Source organism: Pleurodeles waltl, chromosome 4_2, assembly GCF_031143425.1.
Source record: "Pleurodeles waltl isolate 20211129_DDA chromosome 4_2, aPleWal1.hap1.20221129, whole genome shotgun sequence".
Lineage (NCBI taxonomy): Eukaryota > Metazoa > Chordata > Amphibia > Caudata > Salamandridae > Pleurodeles > Pleurodeles waltl.
The window spans coordinates 487,177,640-487,201,481 of NC_090443.1; the positions used below are offsets into that span (position 1 = coordinate 487,177,640).

At 44.4% G+C, this 23,842-nt stretch overlaps 1 protein-coding gene across 5 annotated transcripts in view; it reads right to left on the reverse strand.

The window, feature by feature from the left end:
• Positions 1–23,842, reverse strand: part of TMEM205 (transmembrane protein 205) — an 83,318-nt gene that overhangs the window by 40,340 nt on the left and 19,136 nt on the right. For 3 of the 5 annotated variants that reach the window (XM_069231869.1, XM_069231870.1, XM_069231873.1), the window contains 3 exons: positions 5,304–5,385; positions 3,661–3,774; positions 325–488 (listed from right to left, as the gene is read on the reverse strand). In XM_069231869.1, coding sequence (XP_069087970.1) covers positions 325–488; positions 3,661–3,760 — 264 coding nt within the window. In that variant the 5' untranslated portion in view covers positions 3,761–3,774; positions 5,304–5,385. The remainder of the gene's footprint in view (positions 1–324; positions 489–3,660; positions 3,775–5,303; positions 5,386–23,842) is intronic. The other 2 variants (XM_069231871.1, XM_069231872.1) reach the window with 1 other exon arrangement.

Genomic DNA, 23,842 nt, shown 5'->3' on the forward strand with positions numbered 1-23,842 from the left:
TATATGTTGAGTGTCACACCTTGTGCTTTTGTTTTTTAAAGTGCAACACTGAGTTTCAACTGCAGGCAGATGTTCAGGCTCAACTATGCTGTGCTGCCAAACCTTGCCCTCTCTTACTATGTCAGGAGCATGATGTGTGCAGACGTTCTTGGCTTCACTAGCTCCTCCGAACAGTACTGGTTGTAATAAGCTTGTAGTGTGGCTGTGCACTGTAGGCGTACTGTGTGCGTCTTATCTTTGCAAGAGGAACTCTCACCCTTTTTATTCATACGTTTTCCATTTATATTTATTTCCGTGTGTTTACAACCTCAGCACATATGATACCTGTAGGCTCTCGCTTGGGCTCAGAAGCTCCCTTGGATGATAGGTCGCATAGATGGATAAATTCAGGAAGGCACATCCCAGCACAGAATAGAAGTAGAAAGGAAACAACTTGCTTTGCACAAGCCCAAACGTGTGTCGACTCACCCCCCGGATCAGCACAAACCCTAAGGAACAGAAAGGACCAACAATGTAACGAAAAGGTGGCAAGCACCACGTAAATGCATGCATGGAAAAGACACACATTCCACTGGAGGAACCGACACAATTGCAAACTATGTATAAGATAATAAAAAAAAAAGATGGACAAAATGCTTGAAATAATCTGAGCCACTAATGAAGCTCAACAAGGCTGAAACATATCTGTGGTTGCTTGATTTCCGTTCAGAGGAGGCCTGACCTGCAATTCCAGCTGAACTCTCTTACCTCAGGGAATAAGAGTGATCTGATATGGTTGCTCCGTTTTCGTGAGTTAAAAACATAAACGGAATGAATTATGCCCAATGTAAAAGGGATTCTGACTTCCAAACATCACTTCTCGTTTCTGTCACCGAATCACTGAAAGAGACACAGGCAGGGCCCACAATACAGTGACATTTCCCGCGGAAAGTTGTCCCTTGGCTTTTCCATCAGAACTCCTTTTCCGCCCCAGTTGCGTCTAGTGGGCTAGCTGGAAACTGTGGAACCTGGATCCCTTAAACCCGGACTCCTTATTTGGTTAAAGTTTGTGCTCTTGGGCAATCGCCTTTTGAACAAGTGCGAGATAAACCTGAAAATATTTGGGTGGTTGGCGGCGCTCGCCAGTGGCGCAGAGAAAGGCTAGAGCGCATCGGGTGTTGCTTGAGCTCCCGTTAGAGGAGGTGACCCGGCTGGAATGTACCGTTCGCTGTAGGGTCAAAAACTGATTTGCACATAACTTCTGTTTGCAGTAGCAAAGATGAGCTAAAATTATTGGGCAGGGTGTACTCGGAGTAACTACCAGCAGTTGAAATTAATTCACAATTCACTTTTTTTCTCTGTTTACAATGTCAATCAAGCACAAAGACGACCTGTTTTGTAAAGCACCCATTCGCTTCTTGTTCCGGTTTCCTGCTGCGGGTAAAATATGTTTGTTAATACCCTATTATCCCGATTACTTTTTTGAAGACCAAAATATATCTGAATTTCCTATCATGCGTTTGGAGAAGGCAGGAAAATAAAATTATTCTTCTCGTCGTTTCTGTAAAGATATTGGTGACTCATTAACCAACCGCTCTCTCAATAAATGTAAATCAGAGAAACGGACTTAATGTAAACTAATGAAAGAAGAATGCATCTGGGCATTAGTTTAACTCAGGAACACTGTGCCGAGAGATGTGGGTTCTGACAGATGCCCTCATGCACAACGTCTCTAGATGAGCTGAGAAGATAGGCCAGACAGTCAATAAAAGAAAGTGGAACAACACTGCCCTCGTGTGGGGCCGAGAAAAAACCTACACATTATTTACGTGAAGTGATTCACCACGCCTCTGTCAAAAGCAAGTTCACATTCCGATTTGGTCCCGGTGCAGCAGGAGAGGAAACGTATGAATCATGCTTGAAAACTTCCAAGAAATTAGGGCGTTTACAAGTCTGAAACAGTTACAAATGTTTGTGCTGTGTTCCGTCTCCTTTGTCTTACAGTGGCGTCACTGTACTGGGGTAAGCACGATGTATAAGGCTGGTTGTGCTAGTTTTTTCACCAAAGACGGTTAGTAACGCTCACGAGGATGGGCCGACCAGATGTCACCATAGCTCCTAGAGGGGTGCATCGCACTAGAGTTAGCCTGTAACTTGAAGTTACCCTGCGGAAAGTTCCTACTTATCTATGGAGACGAAGGTTGGATCGAAATCTACACGTGCACAGCACAAAGGACCACCGGACCCACAAGACCCCCTCCCTCCTTACTCTTATCACCTACCCTGAACCCCCTTTCTTCTCTCCAACTGCCCTGAACCCCTTTTCCTCTCTCTACCTACCCTGAACCCCCTTTCCTCGCTGCTATTTCTCTTTCATACTTCCTGTCACCATTCAAAGCTTTGAGGTGGCATCTGGGGGGCAAATAAGCGTTATCCCCCATACCCTGGGGTGGAGTGATTAGGCCTTATCTAATGACAATGAGGACCAATGAAGCTTCTCCTTTTCGAAGGGTGGGCTTTGTCCCAACCCACTTTTGCAGGGCATGACACGGGGCATGGCTCTTCCTTTACCCAGGAAACATCTGTAAAGCAAGGATTTCTTCACCTTCGCTCTTCTTCTCCCAGCCACCCCCATCCTCTGAGAGACATCCGGCTGCTGTGCTCCTGTCTGACGCCACAACTTCTTACTGCTTCTGGGTGACTCCATAACGCTAATGCGTGCAACAACTCTGCTCTGCGACTTTCACATCTGTTCAAAAGCTCGCGTTTGCCTCAGCTGTCCTGCCCTCGAGCAGGGAAATCAGTCAGCAGTCTTCCTTTCAGAGCAACATAACGCTATCCTTTAATTCCTCTCCCGCCCTACTGCAGCAGGACCGAGGTTGGTCTGCACATGGCTGGGTCTGAGGTGGCATGGTGGGCAAAACAAGATGGAAAGGGATGTGGTCCGAGTAATAACCAGCGGCTGAGTTGACTCAAGCATTCAGGCCATTCGTCACTTTCTTGTATTCTTCATTGCAATTCCTGCTGAAGTCATCACTATGGTACTTAGTAGATCTTAAACCTGAAAATCCCTAAAAATCCCTACCTTCTTTATGTCACAAAATGTTGAACAAATTGAAAGAAGCTAGCCAACCGTTCTGGTGTGAAAACATCACGGTTTAGGTGCGGTGGCAGTGACCTGAAACATGCCGGAAATTACCAGGGCCAATCATTATAGACCTCTATCTGGTCCTAATCCTAAATAAACCCACAGATTATCTGCAGTCAACAAGAATCTATCGGTTTTACCGTGCTGGCTCACTGGAAGATCATATGATGCAAATCTAAACACTTTAGAATCAACTAAAATTGAGCCAACGATGGGCCCTCTCAAAAGCACCGACGGCCCATTCAGGAAAGAATTTCTGGAGCTGGGCCTCACTGAACCTCTGTTGCAAGCTCTGCCTTAGACACAGCTTTGGCATCAGTCTGGCAGTCATGTTGGAGCGCAAATAATCTGTATGCTATAAACTCTGGACAAAGCGACCATCGGTTGCAAGCAGAGGCTGCAGACAACGGCCATAAACGTCTTATCCGTGCCCTCGAGTTTGGGTCAAGGCTCTCCTAGAAATAGTAGAATCTTCCAGTCAATGCCTAAAATTTGGACTCAAATAGGTGAGTCTCAGAAGCACCAGTACTTACCAGCAATAAATGTCATCCATAGCTGCATGCCCCAGGAAGAGGACAGGATCATCAGGTGCAGGACCTTCACCAGGGCGGCTGGCTCCCCTTCAGTTGCCATCTTACCAGGGACTACTTCAGAAAAGTTAGACACGAGAGAAAGACCACTTAGAGCTCGAAAAGGGCCCCAAATTGCAAGGTTCAGAAATACATGAGACAAAGCCAGTTAGTCAGGGACACAAAGAATGTAAGGCCGTCCAACAAATTAGGCATGACAAAGATAGCTTATTAGAGACCAACAAGGCCTTGTAAGACAAGTCAAATTTCACACAAGACAAAGGCAGCTTTTATGTGATAAGAATTGCAAATCCACCCGGTAAAACAGGCCAAGTGAAGCACAAAAGAAACATAGCTTGTTAGAGACAGGAAAAAGCCCCCAGCACCACAGGTCGAGATAAATTCAGATCTTCAAAAGACCTAACGTGTTTATCAGAGCTCAGCACAAAAGGCTGAACTAGACAAATGAAGCTTCTCAAGATATCAATGGGATCATGTAGTATAGGTCATGCTAGTGACGAGACAAAATACAACTTTTTAGAGGCACTAAGAAGACCTTATAAAAAAGATCACACTGGCCACAAGACAGACAGCTTCTTAGAGGTACCAACAGGGCCCTTTGAAACAGGTTGAGCTACACGTGACACAAGACACCTTTGTAGAGTAGTAGAGATCAAGCTAGACATGAGACAAACATAGCTTCTTGGAGAACCAACGGGGAACTGTAACACAGGTTAAGAAGACTTGAGAAAAAGAAAGCTTACTATATGCAAACATGGACCACAGCAGAAGTCAAGCTAGGTAGGAGGTAAAGCTAGCTCCTAACAGGGGCCAACAAAGCCCGGTCAGACTAGACATGTGCCAAAGACAGCTTCTTGGAGAAGCCATGTGTGAAATGGTGGCTATTGAAAGACTGAGCTACTCACAATAAAGTGAGCGTTTTAGACACACAAATAAATAAAAAGGAACATTGTGACTGGCTAAACGAGGTATGGGAAGAATAACAACTTCTTAGGGACGCCAAGCGCAAAAGTGAATTTATGAGGTATGTCACGGTAGGAGGAAAATTACATCAGCTTCTGACAAACACCTACTGTGAAAACTGCGCCTGAGACAGGTTAAGATAGTTAAGAGACAAAGCTTCTCACAAAACACAAATTATGAAACAAAGGCTGCCATACAGACTGAGCTGAGCACAAAAAAATAAACACCTTAGCCTACGTGCGAAATGAGGCATGATAGAAATGGTAAGCTAGGTAAGTGGCAAAAGCAGTTTCTTTCAGATGCAAAATTGGGTCCGGCAAGACAAGTCAAGCTAGACATAAGAAAGTCACTTATTTATGGACTTAAGCCAAAGGAGACAGGTTTGGAATAAAGATAGACAGCTTCTTGAGGATGCCAGGTCAGGTGTAAAAGAGCGCCCCAGAGGTCAAACCAGACAGAAGGCAAGCACAATCTTTTCTGTACTCCAAAAAGATCGTGTGAGACTGGATGAGACAGACATGAAGAGAAGAGTCGAGGGATGGTAAAGTTAACACTGGCTCGGCTCAGGAGAGGACGTTCCAGGCGTACAAAGTGACAGGTGACATGTTGCTCGTGCTACTTACGATTGCCAGGCTTGGACTTTCCCGCCTCAGCTCCTCGCTTTCACCTTGTGTGATTTCAGACAGGTGACTGTATTGTGCTGTGCTGCGGATGGAAAGGGGAGATAATAAAGCTGGTGCATAGCTGTAGGAAATGTAGTATCTCGTTCATTCTCCCCTTCCCCCGCCAAAAAATATAATTACTGGTATTTCATAAAAGGCAGTCATCAGATCTGAAGGACAACAGTTATGGCAGTCATTACCACTAACAAAACACATGGTATCACCGAATTCACTTCTACTGCCGAGCGTCGGGTACTTTTTAAATGCAAGTAGCGGACTAAAAAGGTGAAATCGCATTACTCCCTCTGGCCAAAGTGCTCTTAACGCACACCGACTGAGGCTCGCTCAGCATTACCGAATCTTTGCACGGCTGGAACCAAACCTATACACACCAGCTCAGGGTGAACACCCTTTGCCTTAGGTGCACGACAAGTGCAGTGAAGATGCTATTTACATAATGAAAAATGCCGCATGACTGGCTCAGGCAATGGGAGGGGTAAGGGAGAAGAAACACTAGGTGGGATAGGGTTGCCATAAAATGGCAGTATGTGCAGGGGGTGATCAACGCTGTCTAGGAAAGGTGTAGTGCTCTGAAGGGCTGCTGGGGATTTGCACCTTTAGGGGCTGCGCAGTTTAGGAGAAGCAGTGAGGGCTGAGGGGTGGATGGCTGGAGATGGAGTGAACTGTGAGAGCCAGAGCAGTAGGGTGTAATTGAGGTAGGTAGATAGGAGTAAGGGAAGTAGTTTATGTCGAGGGCTTGGTAGGACTCAGAAGGGAAAGGGGAGAGATGGGGTAGTGAGTGCAGATGCAAGTACTCCAGGACAGGAAGGCTAGAATACTAAATAGGGGCAGGATTGGAGTCTTCGAGTCAGTGCTGGCTAGTGGAATGAGGGGGGCTGGCATTAGCGATGTGGAGGCATACGGTGGGATATCACACGGTGGTGGTGGGTATAAGTTGAGGGAAGTGGCGGGGGTAGTAGGGGTGTAAAGTGCAGACACAGAAGTAGGTGGTGGAGGAACTGACGATGGGGACGTGGTAGGTGGGGTGGAAGATGCAACGGTGGTGTGCAGGATAATGGACAGTGAAGAAGTGAGGATGGAAAGCTGGGAATGGTGAAGGTGGCAGGTGAAAGAAATTCTTATTAAGATAAATAGTGAGACGGCTCCCCCTCCACCCCCCACAGCATTTAAAGGGAGGCATATTTTATACAAGCAGGACAGTTTAGCTTTCTCACAATTGCAAACATTACAGCCCACACACCAACCTTCTGGATTCCTGAGGCCCAACATAGCAGCATAAACTGTTTGTTCACAGACTGTGTGTGAAGAGTGGACAGAGGAGGGGTTAGGGGGAAGAAGAGGAGGGGACACTGTTCAGAGCTACACGTTATGACTCAGCGCCATTAACTGCAGAGTCACTGCAATGCACCACCCTTGCCAACTTTGCATTTGGTAACTGATACCAGCTTTCCTGGATCACTCAGCAAGCATACATTTACCGTCTGGTTTAACACCCCAACTGTAGCCAGATCTGATTATCAGGAACAAGAGTAACCCTCAGGTACACAGTTATAACTATATAAAAAGGTGAACATTTTTACAGATGGCTAAGCAAAATACAATCTATCTTAAAACGGCAAAACAAATCGTCACAGAGCAAATCTTCTCTAGCCATAGTTTGTCTCAAAGTAAAACCAACATCAAGGCCCTTGCATATTCCACGAGCCTGTGGTACTGGACGCAACAAAACCTTATCTGCAATTTTTCATACTCACTGATATGATAGCTGGCTTGCTGCTGTAACCATCTCGGCACTAATAGTTTCAGTATAAGCTGTGCCGGGAACCAAAAGGTACAATACAATCACTATTCAGTGCTAGCACACAGCATTCATTGGCCAAAAGTATGTCAGATGGCAAATGCCTGATCTGCATATGGTGAAAGGATACAACAAAGGCAGTAGGACTAAGTTTTTTTCATTAGAAACCAGATACGTTAAAGCAAAATGGGCTTTAAGAGCAGATTGTTATTCAAGACCGTGAAGGTCGAAACGTGTTGGTGTTTGTAGGTCTGGTATCAATTGTTCATATTAAATGAAGATTTTGTGAAAATCCTGGGAATGCCGCATCGTTGACAGAGTGTCAAGCTGGTGTGCAGATATATATATATATATATATATATATATATATATATATATATATATATATATATATATATATATATATATATATTTCTCCTAGTGGCGGTCGGCACCAGGTAGTTATAGATAGGACCTAGTTTCTATAGAAAAAGTATAGGACCTAGTTTCTATAGAAAAAGTGTTTTTCGTTTGCTACTAACTTTGGTGCTGTTTGATGAATCTTCACAAATGTTTCCAGAAAACAACAGACGTCACTTCAGTTGCTGTCTGGAAAGTTTTGGAGTGATTCATCAAGCGGGGGCCGAGTAAAGGGGGGGGGGGGGGGGGGGGGGGGAGGGGAGGTGTTCCACAACGCGCTTTCCCCATTCATTTTCACCTGGGGATTTTGAACAGCGATAGAGGCAAACCCACTGGACAGAATTACAACAAATTTGGCAGAAAGTTACCTCTTGGTCCAGAAAGAGGCCTTTTTAGGTCAAGCATGCAAACGTTTTGACCCATTGATAAGTTTTGTGGGCTTTTAACCACGCCCACAACATGCACATCACTTTCACTTGTTCGTGGGCTTGCCTTTCGAAAATCCTTTATCGTTGATAAATGTTTTACGTTTGTCCCTCCTTAGGGTGGTTTTGTTACCGCTTGCAGACTGACCGTTACATGGATAATTGCACAACTGCAGATATGTCTGACTGCGAGTGGAATTCTTTTTCTTTTTGTGTCTCTCCTTCGCGCTCATGGCAGACATGGAGCTTTGAATTGGCTCGCTTATGTCAAATGTTTTACATTTCATTTTCAATTTAAGTGGCAAGAAAAGTCCAGTTAGGAATTTACAATACTAATAGCTCTAACTCGAGAAAAAGCAAAACCCACTGCATTGCAAATGTTTGTTGTTATTTTGTATAAATCCATTCAGTAGTTTTCTAGTTAATTAATGAAAACCAAATTTATGTATCTAGGAACACAGATCCTCCTTGGATTCTCCTCTGAGCCTCCACAAATTCAGAGGAAAAGAAAGGTGCTGATTGGCACACCGCAACCTGACAGAAAGGTTGTGGCTGTCATTTTGTTTTTCCCTTTGCTTGGGGTCAGGAGGTTTGGGAGGGGAAACAGTGTAAAACACATAAGGGGTCAGGATCAGGGGCGGCTCGCCTACAGGGGGGGCGGAGGAGCGTCGTCCACTGCCAGCAGCAGCAGCTGCAAAACCTTTATAAAGAAATGATAATAAACAGTGTTTATTATCGTTTCCTTGTAAAGGGGCAGGCCCATGTGGGTGACGAGTGTGAGGGGGAGTGCTCAGCACTCCCCCCAAAGGAGCATGTGTGTTTGGACAGCCGTTTCGGGCCGGCCAAACACAGATGCACAGAGGGCTCTCTGAGAGAGCCTGCACAGGCTCACAGTCTGCCTGGGAGCACCCTGGCTGGGCACTCATAGCCAATCTTGATGCTGCTCCTGACATAAGGATTGGCTGCAGGGCAGGCTGGGAGCCGGTGCCTGCCTGCAGCCAGCAGAGGATCGGGACACGGCGTGGCTTTCAGGTAAGTTTATTTTTAAAAGTTTTTTATTAATATTTTCCCCCCTCCCGGCTCTGCCCCACGCACGTGCCACCCCCCGCCCCCTTTAACACCGCAACAGGTCAGGATACAAGTATCCTGACCCCATAGGACACATGGAGAGGTCCCTTAGGGGCCCTCATGGACAAAAATGTGGCCATTTTTTTTTTCTTTTTCGTCTGACACACATATTCGAACATCCTGGGGAAAAGCAAGGCCCTGATTGGCTTACCACAACTTGACACAAATATTAACGTGTGCATTAAAAAAAACATAGAAATTCACTGAAAAAAACAAAGGTTACAGGTACATTGTAGTCAGGGTGACATTTTACCCATGCAAAACCACAGAAATTCAGCAGTTATACTTATACTTATAGCAATACTTATCTGAAGAAACTATAACTTGTGCCAAAAAGCAACTTTAGGCCACAAGTTATAGTTTCTTAGGATAACTATAACTGTTGAATTTCTATAGTTTTGCACGGGTAAAAGGTCACCCTAACTTTAACATCCCTGTAACCTTTGGCTTTTTCAGTGAAAATATATATCTCAAAGCACAACTTATGCTATATTGCAGTAGCCCACGAGCCCACGACTATGTCAGGGCAGCTTCAGTAACAACAGGACAGAGCATCCTGCCACTAAACACCAAAGAAACACACAGAAGCTCGATTGCAGATAATCCAGTGCTTTTTATTGCTCAATGGGGCAGCATCATTCTGGCGCGTTTCGGCTGAGGGGCCTTGTTCACAAGTGATCAGCATTACTGGGGCCAAGTTTTCACATGCTCTTTATATTCAGATCACTGGGTAGTTCTGTGATCTGTATTCATAAAACATTGCCTACAAGGGCCCCACGGTTCCTGCTGGCTTCCCAATTCCTGCAGGAGCCAGCATTGCTGTCACAGAGAGGGAGCTGCTATAGCAGGTGGCCCTGGGGACCGCCACCCCCCAGGGTCACCTCCTGCTATGTCCGGGGGGGGGCAGCCCCGGGACATAGCTGTTTGCTGTGGCAGCTTTGACAGCTGCCACCAAGCCACAGCAAACACTCTGCTCCGATGATGGGAAAGCTGTTAAACAGATGCAGGGAGGGAGGCAGGGAGACAGAGGAAACTGCTATAGCAGGTCCCTCTCTGTGACAGCAATGCTTTGAGGGGGCCCCTCCTGCAACATAGAATAGCCCCGGAAAGGTGGTGGCCCCCAGGGGGTCTGGATCAAACCCCTTTTTTTTTTTTTTTTTTTTTTAACAGTGTGACCCAGGAAGGTGGCAGTCCCCGGGGTTGTGAGGTAGCTGAGTGGCCCCGCGCATTCAATTACATTATAGCGCAGTGAGGTGGTCCCAAGGGGTTGCGGGGGGGGGAATGCACCTCCTGCACCATATTTCTGTTATGCCCCGGGGAGCTGGTGGTCCCCGGGCTGCAGTGGGAGGGCGGAGGGTCACGCACACATGTACCATATTTCTGTTATGCCCTGGGGAGGTGGTGGGTGGTGGTGGTCCCAGGGACTGCGGGGGGGGGGCGGCCTGAAGGCCCTCCCTATTTAAAAAACAAAAAAACAATGCTTTACGTTTGTCCTCCTTGGTACAGTTTTGTTAATGCCTTGGGGACCGACCCTGTTACATGGATAATTGCATGTTTGCCGATATGTCTGACTGCAAGTGAACTTCTTTTTCTTTTTGTGTGTCTCCTCCGCGCTCATGCTCATGGTGGCCGTGGTGCTTTAATCGGCCCGCTTATGTAAACTTTTTACTTTTCATTTTTTCTTTTGTGTGTCTCCTTCGCGCTCACGCTCATCGCGGCCATGGCGCTTTGAATCGGCTTGCTTATGTCAACTGTTTTATTTTTCATTTTTAATGTATGTGGCAAGAAAAGCCCAGTTAGGAATTTACAACACCAATAGCTGTAACTTGAGCAAATGTGAGACCCATTGCATTGTAAATGCTCGTTTACTCAGGCGGGGTCCTTCTGGGACCCCAGCACCAGAGCCAAGTGGTCAGGATGACTTTAAAAAAAAACTTTTTTGGGTGGGACTCGGTTCAAGCCAAGTCCCAAGATGGCTGCCAACACTTCCTGGTTTGAAGTTTTGGCAGCCAATCAGGACTATGCATTTGCCGTGCACCAGCCCTTAATTTTTGCAAAGTTGTCACAATCTCAGATATACAAATGTGTTTTCCCTTAAATATCTCAAAAACTACTGAACAAATTTACACCAAATAAGCGAAAGCACAATCTGCGTCCCGAAATCTAGCTTTCTGCCAAATCTGGTGTAATTCCTTTCAGTGGTTCAGGCTGTAACCTTGTTCAAAGGTCCTATGGGAATTAACATGGGAAACACAACTTTTTTGACCCCCTCCCCCCTCTTTTTCTTGGCCCCCGTTTGACGGATCACCCCGAAACTTTCCATGCGCAACAAGAATCATCAGGGCACTTTTTTGGGGGAAAATTGCGTGAAGATTCATCAATCAGTGCCAAATATATATGAAAGTCAAAAAACATGATCCAAACTATAACTATCTAGTGCGGAAGCCACTAAGTATATTATATATATATATACATATACATATACACACATATATATACACACACACACACACACACATATATATATATATACATATATACCACTCATGGGCTGTGCTGGTCCTACAGGAGCTGTCAAGGAGTCCAGCGAGACAACATTTTTATATTTTTGGGGCCACAGGGTTTGGGGTCAAGGTACCTCTAGTTATATTACTTTAGGGCAAATTATAGATTCCTTAAAATAATTCTAACTGCTGAATTTTAGTGGTTTTGCTAGTTTAAAACAGGTTTAAACTGACATTTTTTACCTAACAACAACGTCCCTTTAACCTTTGTTTTTTCAGTAAAAATATATTTTATATGTATATACAAAACAGGAAGGAAGGAACTCTGGGTAGTTTCTAAGTTTAGGCAGAGAGAAGCTCCTTTATATGGAGCACCCTACAACACCAGCAACACTCTTAATCTGCTCACCTCAAATGTCTGTTTTTCTAGCATAGTTCTAAGCCTATGATTAGCACAGTCCATCCAGCAAGAAAGGGACAAAGCCTTTTCCCATTTTTACAGGGGAAGTTTCATCAAAGGGATCCAAAGTTATTTTGAAAACAAAAAAATGCTTTTCCTATGAAAACACAGACCCAACGATAACTACCTAGTATATATCCATCCTGGCACTGCCACCACTGGGCTGCAGGGAGTTCTGCAGCTCCCCAGCAACACTAGTAAAAACACCCATAAGTCTCCAGGGTCATTAAAGCCATGAACCCAGGAAAGCCCACTATATTTTTTTTATAAGCATTCCCCAGGCTGGAACTCTGCTCTACAGCTAGAAATGCAGTGGCACCTAGGGGTTGGTTGCCTGATTGAACTTTATGTGACCTGAATTTTTATTGCATAAACTACAAGGCTCTTTTGTGGTTGTTTTTATGACTGCATTCTTTGGGGTGAAAATTGTTAAAAGACAGACGCAGAGACATGGGTCTGACCATCCAGTTTACAATCAAAGTTATCTCTTATCTTTCTGCTGAAAATATATTCTTTTATTATTTTTAAATGCCAAAAAAAGGTTTTGAGCTTGTGAACTGTTATTGGAGGTGCTTAAAAAATTAAAATGCCATCCTAGTTCATCAGGTTGCTAACTTCATGCATATTCTGAGGCACAGCTACAACTCAAAATAAATAGGATAGCAGGGGAGGCAATTATTGATAACTGTGAGAGAAGTCAGGAGTTCACTGTATCTCAAACCATTTGCTATTAAGATAGACATGGATACATCTTTGAAGAGCTGCCTTCCTGGTGTTGGGGGGGGGGGGGGGGCGGTAGGTGCGGTAGGAAAGTATTATACAGATGATTTGAACTTAATAATATTGAATATGTTAATCTTAATATCCAATAAATCTCATTGGTGTCTGAGTATACAGTGAAACACTCCGAAACACAGGTATCACATGTTGGGATAAAAACTGTTAACTTAACCCATATCACTCAGTTTGATATCAACAAAGCAGTAAGGTATCTCGGAGTGCACATGACTAATAACATCAGAATTAAATTGCAATTGGTAAATGGGATCAAAACAATTTCTCACTTACTTGCAGAATCAATTTAATTACGATCAGTATGCATTTTTCTATTTTAGGCAATCCTCTTTAACTTAGGTAAGATTATTTTCCAAACAGAACTGGGTAATTACCCAGTTTATATTGTCAGGTGAGCCATAGAAATCTATATTGTACCACACTTTGAGAGGGGTGGTCACAACCTTATATAGAAAAATTAAAATAACTTCCTCTCTAAGCTACATAAGGAGACTTATGGATATGGGTAATAGTCTCCTGGAAGCCAATTAAGATATACAGTCATACAGAGCTAAATACGAATTATTAAAACAATTCCAAAACGTAAAAAAAAACCTAAATTTCATAAGCTATCTCCTATTTGGTGTATTCCTCTGACTCGCCAGAAATGACTGGTTAGCTTAGCTCAATTTGGCAGCACAATGACGTTATCACAATAGGAGAATTAATGCAGGAGTTGGAGATTAAGGGCCTGATTCCTACTTGCCGTTTCACAAGTTCCATAGCATATAATGGAACTTGTAATACAGCAGATGATAATCGGTCACATTTGTGATGGAGTATCCTATCCACCAAGGTCATAATCAGGCCCCAAGTCATTTTTCCAGATTCAGGCTCAATTTTATTTGCCCATCAGTGGAACTTTTAATGGAGAGACTGGATATTCGCTATAGGGGATAAGTAGTAGTCCATAATAATTAGAGAGAGGTCTGGTTGATTTCAGCAAAAAGGAACAAATATCTTTTGTATAGGAAACTGATTATCGAAGAAAATCCATTTGTGAATATAATGTAGAGATGGTTGGTGCGGTTCTGCAACTCACGATGTAGAGCTTAGCTAAAGCTGTATGAAAGTACACCGTTTAAATTTGGGGGATGTAATATTTGACACATCATATTTTCAATGTATAGAATATATTAACATCCGTTAAGAATCAATCAAGGTTCCCTGCAGCTAACCCTAAAAGTATTTGCAGCAAAACAGAAACTGTGACACACAAACATATTTTTATTATATGTTCTACAATACAAGATTTCTCAATGGGAGTCCGGGGTCAACTCTTGTTCCTAGCACAAGATTTATCTGGAAGAGATGAAAAGATCACTTTAATAGGACTCCCTTTTAATCGCATATCCAGGTGGACATCTGTAACTAAAATAGTGTAATTAGGGTTTTCGCTGGCTAGAAAACTAATCACTAAGAAATGGAAAGAGAACGGACCCCATGGAGGTAACAGAATGGAAAGTTGAATGAAAGAACTTGGGAACTAGTAAAGAGCTTATTACAGGCAAGCAGGATTCTGACTAGACAGTTAAAACATAAGGTGTTATATGCAAGAAATTTCTAGGTACTGGTAGGGAGCTTGGCCCTAGGATTTAATGTTTTGTTAAAGAATGTTACAATGAAGATAGTTTTTTTTATTAATTATGTCCACAATTGTTGATGCTCTGTTATACTAAACCAGGTATTCATTAATCTAAATATAACTGTGTGACATTAGGAGGATTTAAGGCATGGGTTATTTTTGCCAGGTGAATGAGATAACTAGAATTTTGAGAGAATATGAAATTTATACTTCTGTCTTTCACCTAAACCGAGAGAAAGATTGTTTTTATATATTTGTGTAGCAGCTTCTGTCCTTTGAACAAAATAAAACATGAATGGAAGTATGAATTGAGTGCCTAAAATCAGCAGTGACAGAGAAGCACAGTCATGTGCATGCCACACTTACTGGCATTGCCAATGCTTGTTTTTAACTGTATTTCTTTATGTGTTTTTTAAAACATTATGCTATATATAAACACGGTAGTGCATTTAAACCATTACTAAGTTTTGCTGTCATTTTGCAGTTATGCCTACAGTGATGAAACACTTACCAGACTGGGAACTCTGAGAAAAAACATATTTGAAAGGATGTTATGCTCATGATCCAAAACCTAAACACACCCAAATTCACCAGTTATGATGAACTATTCAATCATAACTCCTAAATAATGCACTGCTCCTTCCTCACACATGACATCACAACTTACATCAGTGACATCACTGGTGACATCAATTTAATGCCTATTCCGGTATTTACGGCATGGCGATGATGATGATGCGATAGCACTCTATTACAAAGGGTCCTATCTGCAATTTCACACCGACAAGAAAGCAGTACAGGATTAGTATCTTTGCGATTTAAAAGCGGATCAAAGACTGCCATCACATTGGTATAGCAGGGACGCCATGGGCCGTTAGCACACGTAGGAAAAAGGCTCGAACAAAATTACCTACATAATTATAATCAGTAGTATCAATAATGCTGCTCACTAAGATGTTACTGGCGCTCATGTGTCAACTAATTTGACAATAGACACAGAATGGACGAAACTCTTCGATACATGAGGCCATATAATTTTAAAAATGAAATGGCATATCCTAGGTCCAAAAGAAATGCATCGGAGGATATTAGCAATATATGAAGACATTGCGTCACTTAATAAAGCGGTGCCTCTTAGGCCTTGGCACCAGTTTGGCATTTAAGGAACTTTTTCGAAAATGACACAATAGTTGCAGTAAATATAGCTTTAAGATCATGTAATAATCTTTCATTAAGCTTTGTGGCGAATGCTAGTAGTGGTTAGTGGTATTTTTGCTTTACTTTTCTACTTAACAACCACAACAGCTCTTTTCTAAGATAAATAGAAATGCATGAAGGTGGCAGAAGCACCTAATTCGGTATGAGTAAGACCCACCCAGAGTTCAATGGAAAAGCCTATTTTCAAATGTTCATAATTATGCCCAATTAGGACACTGCACGATAATTGGAAGAGACTGAAGGTCTCATTACGAGTTTGGCGGCCAGTTCACCAGACCGTCATGTTGGCGGTCCGGAAAAGACTGCCATGTTGGCGGTTTTCCAGACCTTCTTACTACGAGTTACACAGGAAGAAACACCAACAGCCAAGAAAAAATGGCAGACTGCCAATGGCGCATTGGCATGAATCTCCACTGCACAACAAAGAACACGGACCACCATTTTTCAGTAGACCCTGCACACACTTTTGTCCATTCACACCCTTTTACACTTCCCCTGTTCAGCAAGTCACTGTCACCCACTTTTTGTTTTTTATTCTCCACCATGTCACGTTCCAAAAAACAACGTTTTTCTAAGGCTGAGTCAAAATTCATGGTGGATGAAATCATTAGGGTAGAGCCACAATTGTTTGGGGCACAAGTGCAGCATAGTTCTCTCAGTAGGTCAATTGAAATGTGGACAAGATAGTGGACAAAGTCAATGCTGTAGGCACCACCTCACACCCAAAGGAGGACATTAGTAAAAGGTGGAATGACCTCAGGGGAAAGGTACCATCCCCGGTCTCCAGGAAATATCTGCAGGCCAAGAAGACTGGTGGTGGCCCTCCCAGTGCCCCAATACATATATTTCCCAGGGAGGAGAAGGTCTTGGCCAATCTGCATCCTGAGGGTTTGACAGGAATTCCTGGGGGAGTGAAGTCTGTTAAGTCACAACACAAAATATGTCACAAATATGCCATGTCATGCATGATCATAGCTCACCTTTTACAACTGTCTTGTTCATGTACCACACCAACATTCAATACCCAGAGTATCTGGGTGTTCACACTGTCAATCTGCATTGGTGGACCCAGCATCATAGCTACTAAGGTCCATCATATGTCACTGGTACAAATGGGGCCTTTAAGTCTTACAATATGCAACAACAATCCAAAGACTCATGGTGTCTCAACAGGTAAATGTATACCCACACCTTAAATGCAGTCTGCATACAGATATGCAATACCCAACATTTGTAAAATGCGTGTAGTAGAGTGACCTAAATGCACCTCCCAGCAGGCACTGTTTATCTAACTCCAAACACCGGACCAGTGTGCCTGTGACCAAATACACCTGTGTATCTACTCACAAATGAAGTTTACTCACCTGAGGGGAGAAAACTAGTAGAATGTCTAAAGTAGAGGGGCTGACTGGACTACAGCTCCCAGGAGGCCCTGTCCCACCAACTACAAACACCAGACCAGTTCTCCATTGTCCAGACACCCTTGTTAGTTAAATCTCAATTGAAGTAAACTCACCTGGAGGGATACCACTGGTATAGTGTGTAAAGTAGGGGGAGTGATCTGTCCATGACTCGCCACAGGCCCTATTTCTGTAACTCCAAACACCAGACCAGTGAACCTGTGACCAAATACACCTGTGTATCTACTCAAAAATTAAGTTTACTCACCTAGGGGAAGAACACTGGTAGAGTGTGTGAAGTAGAGGGACTGACCTGACTGCAAAGTCCAACAGGCCCTGTCACTCTTACTCCAACCACCAGCACACTAGCCACTTGTCCAAATACCTTTGTTGGTCAACTCTCAAGAAGTATACTCACCCGGGAGCGATCAAGCACACATTATGCACAACTCAGAGACATATCTGTCAACCTAGCTCCCTTTTTAACTGCAAACCCAAAATGAAACAATTGAGGACAGGAATGCCACCTTAGCCAATGTGAGTAGCAAGTATTCCTAAGGCCTCAAGAGGCCTTGCCAGATTCGTACTGGCAGCAGACATTCACAATACCCTGTGCACATGATGATTCCAGTCACATATACAACAAAACCCTAGGTTTGCCTGGATCACACTCAACTAGGCCCCAAACTAGGCAATCCATATCTTGCCTAGCCAGTGTCTTGCCTGCCCTGGTGGCATGTCGTCATTTCCAGGTCATCCTCAAAAGTGAAAATGATCTGCACATCTCATCAGCTGCTTGGGTCAAAATGAAGTGGCACACCTCACACATTTTAAATCAAGTCAAAACAATACTATGGTCACTTGGCACAATTGGTTCAACTGCAACTTAACTGTGAACAAGGTCTCTGCTTACTGTAACTTCAAACCATTAGCAGTAGCTGCCACAATACAACCAGTAACATTGTCTGTTTCACATCAACAAGTGGAGATGCAGCTAGGCCCACAGGCCACAGAACAGACTTCCACTACCCCCATGGATGAAGCCCTTAGTGAAGTTGGCACTTCCAGACCACTGGACATGGAGGACGGTACTGGCCCATCTGAGTAACCTGGTCGGACAGCACCATTGAGTCTCACTGTGCCCACAATTTCACCTCCCAGCCCTGCTGCTTCGATATCACAGGCAAATATTCGCCCCCAGCCTATGTACCTAGCACAGTGTCTACCATCTTGTGCCCCCCAGTCCTGGATCCTGAGTTTCAGCGCAACAGTTCCAACAATGGTGGTCCAGGACCTAGTTGGAGAGGGCAACCTGTGGCAAGGGTGCAGCCCAGTGTCGGTAGGGTGCGTGTGAGGAATGCTGTGGGCCAGAGGAGTGAGGCCACTGGGGCTGCTCCTGACCAGGACACCATCAGCCACGTCTTGTGGGGGTCTACCAGGAGTCCCAAGGCATGATGGGCCAGGTCTTGACCGAACTCTGGGAAATCAAGCAGCTATAGAGAGACATCCATAGGGATATGCGTGAACAGTAGGAGGCCCACAATACCAACATGGCCTCCGTAACAGGGGTGTATAGGGACATTAACACCACCCTGCGCAGGGCTCTACAACACCATTCTACCCCTTCCTATGGTGCAGCAACAGCAGGCCCTTCTTCATCGGTGCCAGCCACTGGAAGGGAGGCCCTGCCAGAGGAACAAGCCACAGACACCCCCTGCATCTGTAGCAGCAGATCCACCCCTCCCACCTCCTTACCCCCACTGCAAGCGGGGACGTCCAGTCAATCCAGGCGGTGCAGATGGCAAGACACCCACCACTGCCAGTAACAGCCCTCTTTCTTGATGACCTCCTTTGTGTGCCACATATTCACTCTGTGGGATGATCCTGAACCACCTACCTGTTACAATGAGAGGAGTGCTCTCGACTTAGACTCCTAATGGTGTGGGATCTACTGCTATGATTTCATTTATCATGACTTACCCCCTTCATGTTTAATTTTTGTTTCTTTCAGTCCTACATTTATTTTCTGTATTGAGATCAAAATTAATTCACTCATCACAAACTCATTGTCTGCTTGGTCTGATTTCTTATTAGCTATGTATAGATGTAAGACCATGTGAACCATACAACAAAGATACACACTACTTGTGCAAGCAGGGGTATGTCACAGGTACACAGCCACAAAGCTCAGGATTACAACCATTACACACCAACACATTAGTCCAAGTGTCTGGTCAAACCAAAAAATGCAATCCACTGTTCAGCACATAGGCTGTGAATATATCTTGACTATTGGAAATCAAGAATGTGTGACTCATACTGAGAAAATCTACACATTTGCAGGTACAGGCCTCCAGACCACAGAAGGAAGGGATTTGTCAGACACTGTCCTGTAATATAGGAAAACGCAGAAGTGGTTGAACGCAGAAGTGGTTGATGTCATCAGCTTGAGCCTTATCACATGCCATACCAAAGTAATCCAACATCACATAATCCAAGATACAGACAGATGTCAGTACAACAGTCCCTGATCACAGGCCATCCTAGTCCAATGATCATGCATCTGGTGGTATGACACAAACATATGTCAGTGTTGGAGCACAGGCACTGTGCTCTATAATGATGAGACACATCTATAGCTACATACATGTCATGCAAAAAGTATGTTAAGCCAACGTGAAGGGAAAAAGATTTGGTCAAAAGTTAGGACTACATTTTTTGGGATCACATGATGACACACATGATGCATCAGGCCCACCACAACACATAAAACAAGTCAAATGTCCACTTCTGTACCTCGACCCAAATACTGCACAAAGTGTCTTGGTACAGGTTTTATACATCCAAACTCTTCAACCTACATTACCTGGTACAACCCAAATCCACTTGGTATGCCAGAACACCATCAGATACCTGCAAATGTCACATCTCTGAAATGCCCACAGGAAGATGTCAAGATCAATGTACCTCTACAAATGACAAAGCAAGAAGCATAGACTTGAAATCATACCTATGACACAAGTCACATGGAAAGCAACTGGAGAAGATAGTACTATGCAAGGAAACTGACACAAACAGAGCAACACCATCAAGGTGGGGGATGTGTTAAAAGCTATCTCATCAAGCAGTCTTTGGATGAATATTGCTAAGTATCAGCTCCCTAGCTGTTTCCAAAATGCTAAAAACTCCACACATTCTCACAACTACAGTTCATTGTACAGTCAGTCATAACATCACAGGACATACTTACACTCATGAAAAGTAGCTGTTGATGAGATCTTCTCACAACTCAGCTTGTTCCTCTTCACCACTGTCATCCTCACTTGGCATTTCAGGAGTCTCACCCAGTGGCACTGCAGCCTTCCCCATCTCTGGAATGTTCCTTCACAGGGCGAGGTTGTGGAGCATGCAACAGTGATCTGACACACTTTCCCTGGTGAGGAGAGGAGGGCCCCACCAGTCCTGTTCAGGCCCCTAAATCTGGCCTTCAGAAGCTCAACTGGCCGCTGTGTTCTTCCATGGGCATCATTGAAATGGACTTCCCCTGGTGTAGTTGGATTCCTCACTGGCAACAACAACCATGGACGGTTTGGATATATGGAGTCAAAGGATGGGACATAAGTGCAATAATAAGTCATTCACTTCATGGTTGTTGCACCTGACATTGCACACACACACAAAATCAAGACAGATGTGACTTACCAACCAGCCAGGCCATCTCTGGTCACAGTTGTGCCATCATCTGGGGTATGGTGCTGTTCCTAATTATGAATGAATCATGGGCTGGTCCGGGATAACGGGCACAGGTATTTAAGAGGTAGAGATCTGCCAAACAGACAACTTGCAGGTTTATGGGATGGAAGTTCTTTCTGTTGCAATAGACTTGTTAAGTGGCCTGTGGTGGCACCAAGCCAACATGTGTCATCAATGGACCCCACCACATGTGGGAGGTGGGTAAATCCTTAAAAGTCAGCCTTCACATTGGCTAAATCCTCACGTTGAGGAAACCGGATATAGCAGTCAATGGGTTTCATCATTGCTAAGAGGCAATCCTTCAACACCAGACTGAACATATGTTGGGACATACCAGCAGATAGGGCCACTGTATGTTGGAAGGACCCTGTGGCCAGGAAGTGCAAAACTGACATGACTTGTACAATGGGTGGTATGCAGGTTAGATTACTAATAGCTGGCATCAGATCTGACTCCAACTATTGGCAAAAGTCCACTACAGTTTGCCTATCCAGGTAGTAAAACATAGTTCACTGCCGTTGCTCCATGGTCTGGAGGTCTGTCAGTGGACAGTAGACAGGAGGTTTTCACCTCCTCCCTCTCCCAGGGTATCTATGTGTGACATGACATGATTTGTAGCATTAGTCTGTGTCTCCAAAGCAACATAAATATGCATCCTAATAATGTCATGGGACAAAGCATTTCTGACTGGATACACAACACCCAGTCCACAGCACAGCTGGCAAGTACAAGGGTCACATCTGACCCACATTGTTGTTAACACGTGTCCACAGACAAAACTCGACAATCTGCTACACAATCGCCCCTCGAAATGTGTTGGTACAGTCCGTCTGCAAAAATGACCGTCAGCGGTGGTGGACCGAGCACCGCCATCAATTGCCATTTGTGCGCTGCAACACACTACACTGGTGGCTGTGAAGGAAGACATACATAAATACATAGGGTAAAGATGTTTGCATGCCATAACACAATTTGTGTAGGTGTGACGCAATTTATAAAGCCAAAAACTGTATTTCATGCCACCAAAATGGCAGATGCCTGACCTACTCTACTGGACATTTGCAACTGCCCGCCACCGCCAGTGGAAGTTGTCAGGGCAGTCCCAATCGGGGCAGACCCAGCCATAGGCTAATGTTGCCTGTGGTGGTCGAGGACCAATGGCTGTGTCCTCCAGCGGTGATGACCGTGCACGTGGCGGACATGGCCACCATGTGCTTATTCACTCACTTGACTCCTGACACTGCTCCCAGCCGTGACCGGAACTGCTGTGTGCCACCTCTGGGAGCAATCATGCCACATCCAGCAGGTGATAGGGCCTCTGTCTGCTCTCAAGAGAAACTGGAGAGGCTAGTTGATGAGGTCCTACCCCTGAACGGACAGCTCTATGGCTCACCAGACGGAGCAGGTAAGAATCTCATAGGTACCACTGATACTGTTCAACACTATCCTTTGCCTCCTCACAGGCTACAATATGCCTCTGTGTGCAAGTGAGACTTCTTGAGTGTCATTGACATGATTTAGATGCCATCACTGTTGCCAACATTCCTCGTGCCTACGTGTTAGCATGTGTCCCTTTCTTTTTTGTCAATATGTGTACACTACTGTTTCATGCATGGTCTGCCTGTGTTTATGGGATAATTTCTGTATTTCCTCACATATGTGCATGCCAACCTGTGTTTGGAATAGAACATTTGCAATGGGAGTGTAGCTGTTACAGTCTGTGTGGCATCAATGGGATGTACATGGTAGAGGTATTGGTGGGCAGTAACATATGTTATGTTCAGTCACATTGTGTTGTGTGAGGCTTTTGGGGTCCTAGATCCTTCTTGAGCTGGATACACATTACGATGTAAGGAAACTTTACAGCCATCCACTGACATCTTTTTCTTTACGATGTATGTAAATGTTAGGCAACATGTATGTGCATGACAGCATGAGCTTTATATGCATTTTGTATGCGTCATTTGAGAATCTTGGAATTAATGTGTATAGTACCATAGATCATTCACCCCACATCTGGCCTTGACAAACTGTAGTCTTTAAGGCATATCCTGCCCCACCCTGCCCTTTAGGTTGACACACAACATGCCAAATTGCTGGTGGCCACATGATCTACTGTCATGCATTGAAGTGATGGAAATGGAGTGACGTAGGTTCTGTACGCTCAGCCTCCAGAGACCAGGGACTGTCAAATGTATCTCCCAGTACGGGGCATAGATCAGACTGCAGTGGCATTATTGTCGGGATGCAACTGTGGCACTGTACCCACTCCCTGTACACCAGTAGATCCTGTCAAATGGGCAATACGATGCTGTTGTGGTAATACGTGCCCTGAATGCCTCAGTCCGTTGACTAGATTAGGAATGGCTACTGAGGTAAATCAGTGAACTATTCCATATGTGCATTTTGCATCAGAGTCAATATGCCTCATTGACTCATGACAGGTCCCTTACTCCCACAGCTCTGTTGCCACTTCCACAGAAGTCATATTTGTCCTGCACAGGGTTAGTGCAATGATGACAGTACCACAGTGCAGACAGTGTGGTGATTCCTGGTAGGTCATGAAATGTGACTCAGTAGCCTGGTCACATTGCAGAAATTGTAGAATTCATACCTTTGTATGTTGAATGCCATTTCTGTGGGATAGACATATGTCCAAAGGACTGTTCTGTAGTACAGGTACATACCCCAGAACTCACCTCCTGAAGTGGCATGGGTCTGCAATTGGTAGGATATATGTCCACGCACGCACAAGGAAGATACTTTCGGTACCCACCATGTCAGCCCTTTCAGTGTATAACGGTGAATTCTGTACTATGGCAGTTGTCTGAAGGGACTGTATGCAGTGAGTCAATCTCACAGAGTGTGAATGTGTTGGTCCAGTCATGCCTCAGGAGTTTACCCTTCTGAAGCCACATATGTGTGCAGTGTTTCATTGTGGCTCATGTCTCAGTACATGATGCTGAAGCATGGGC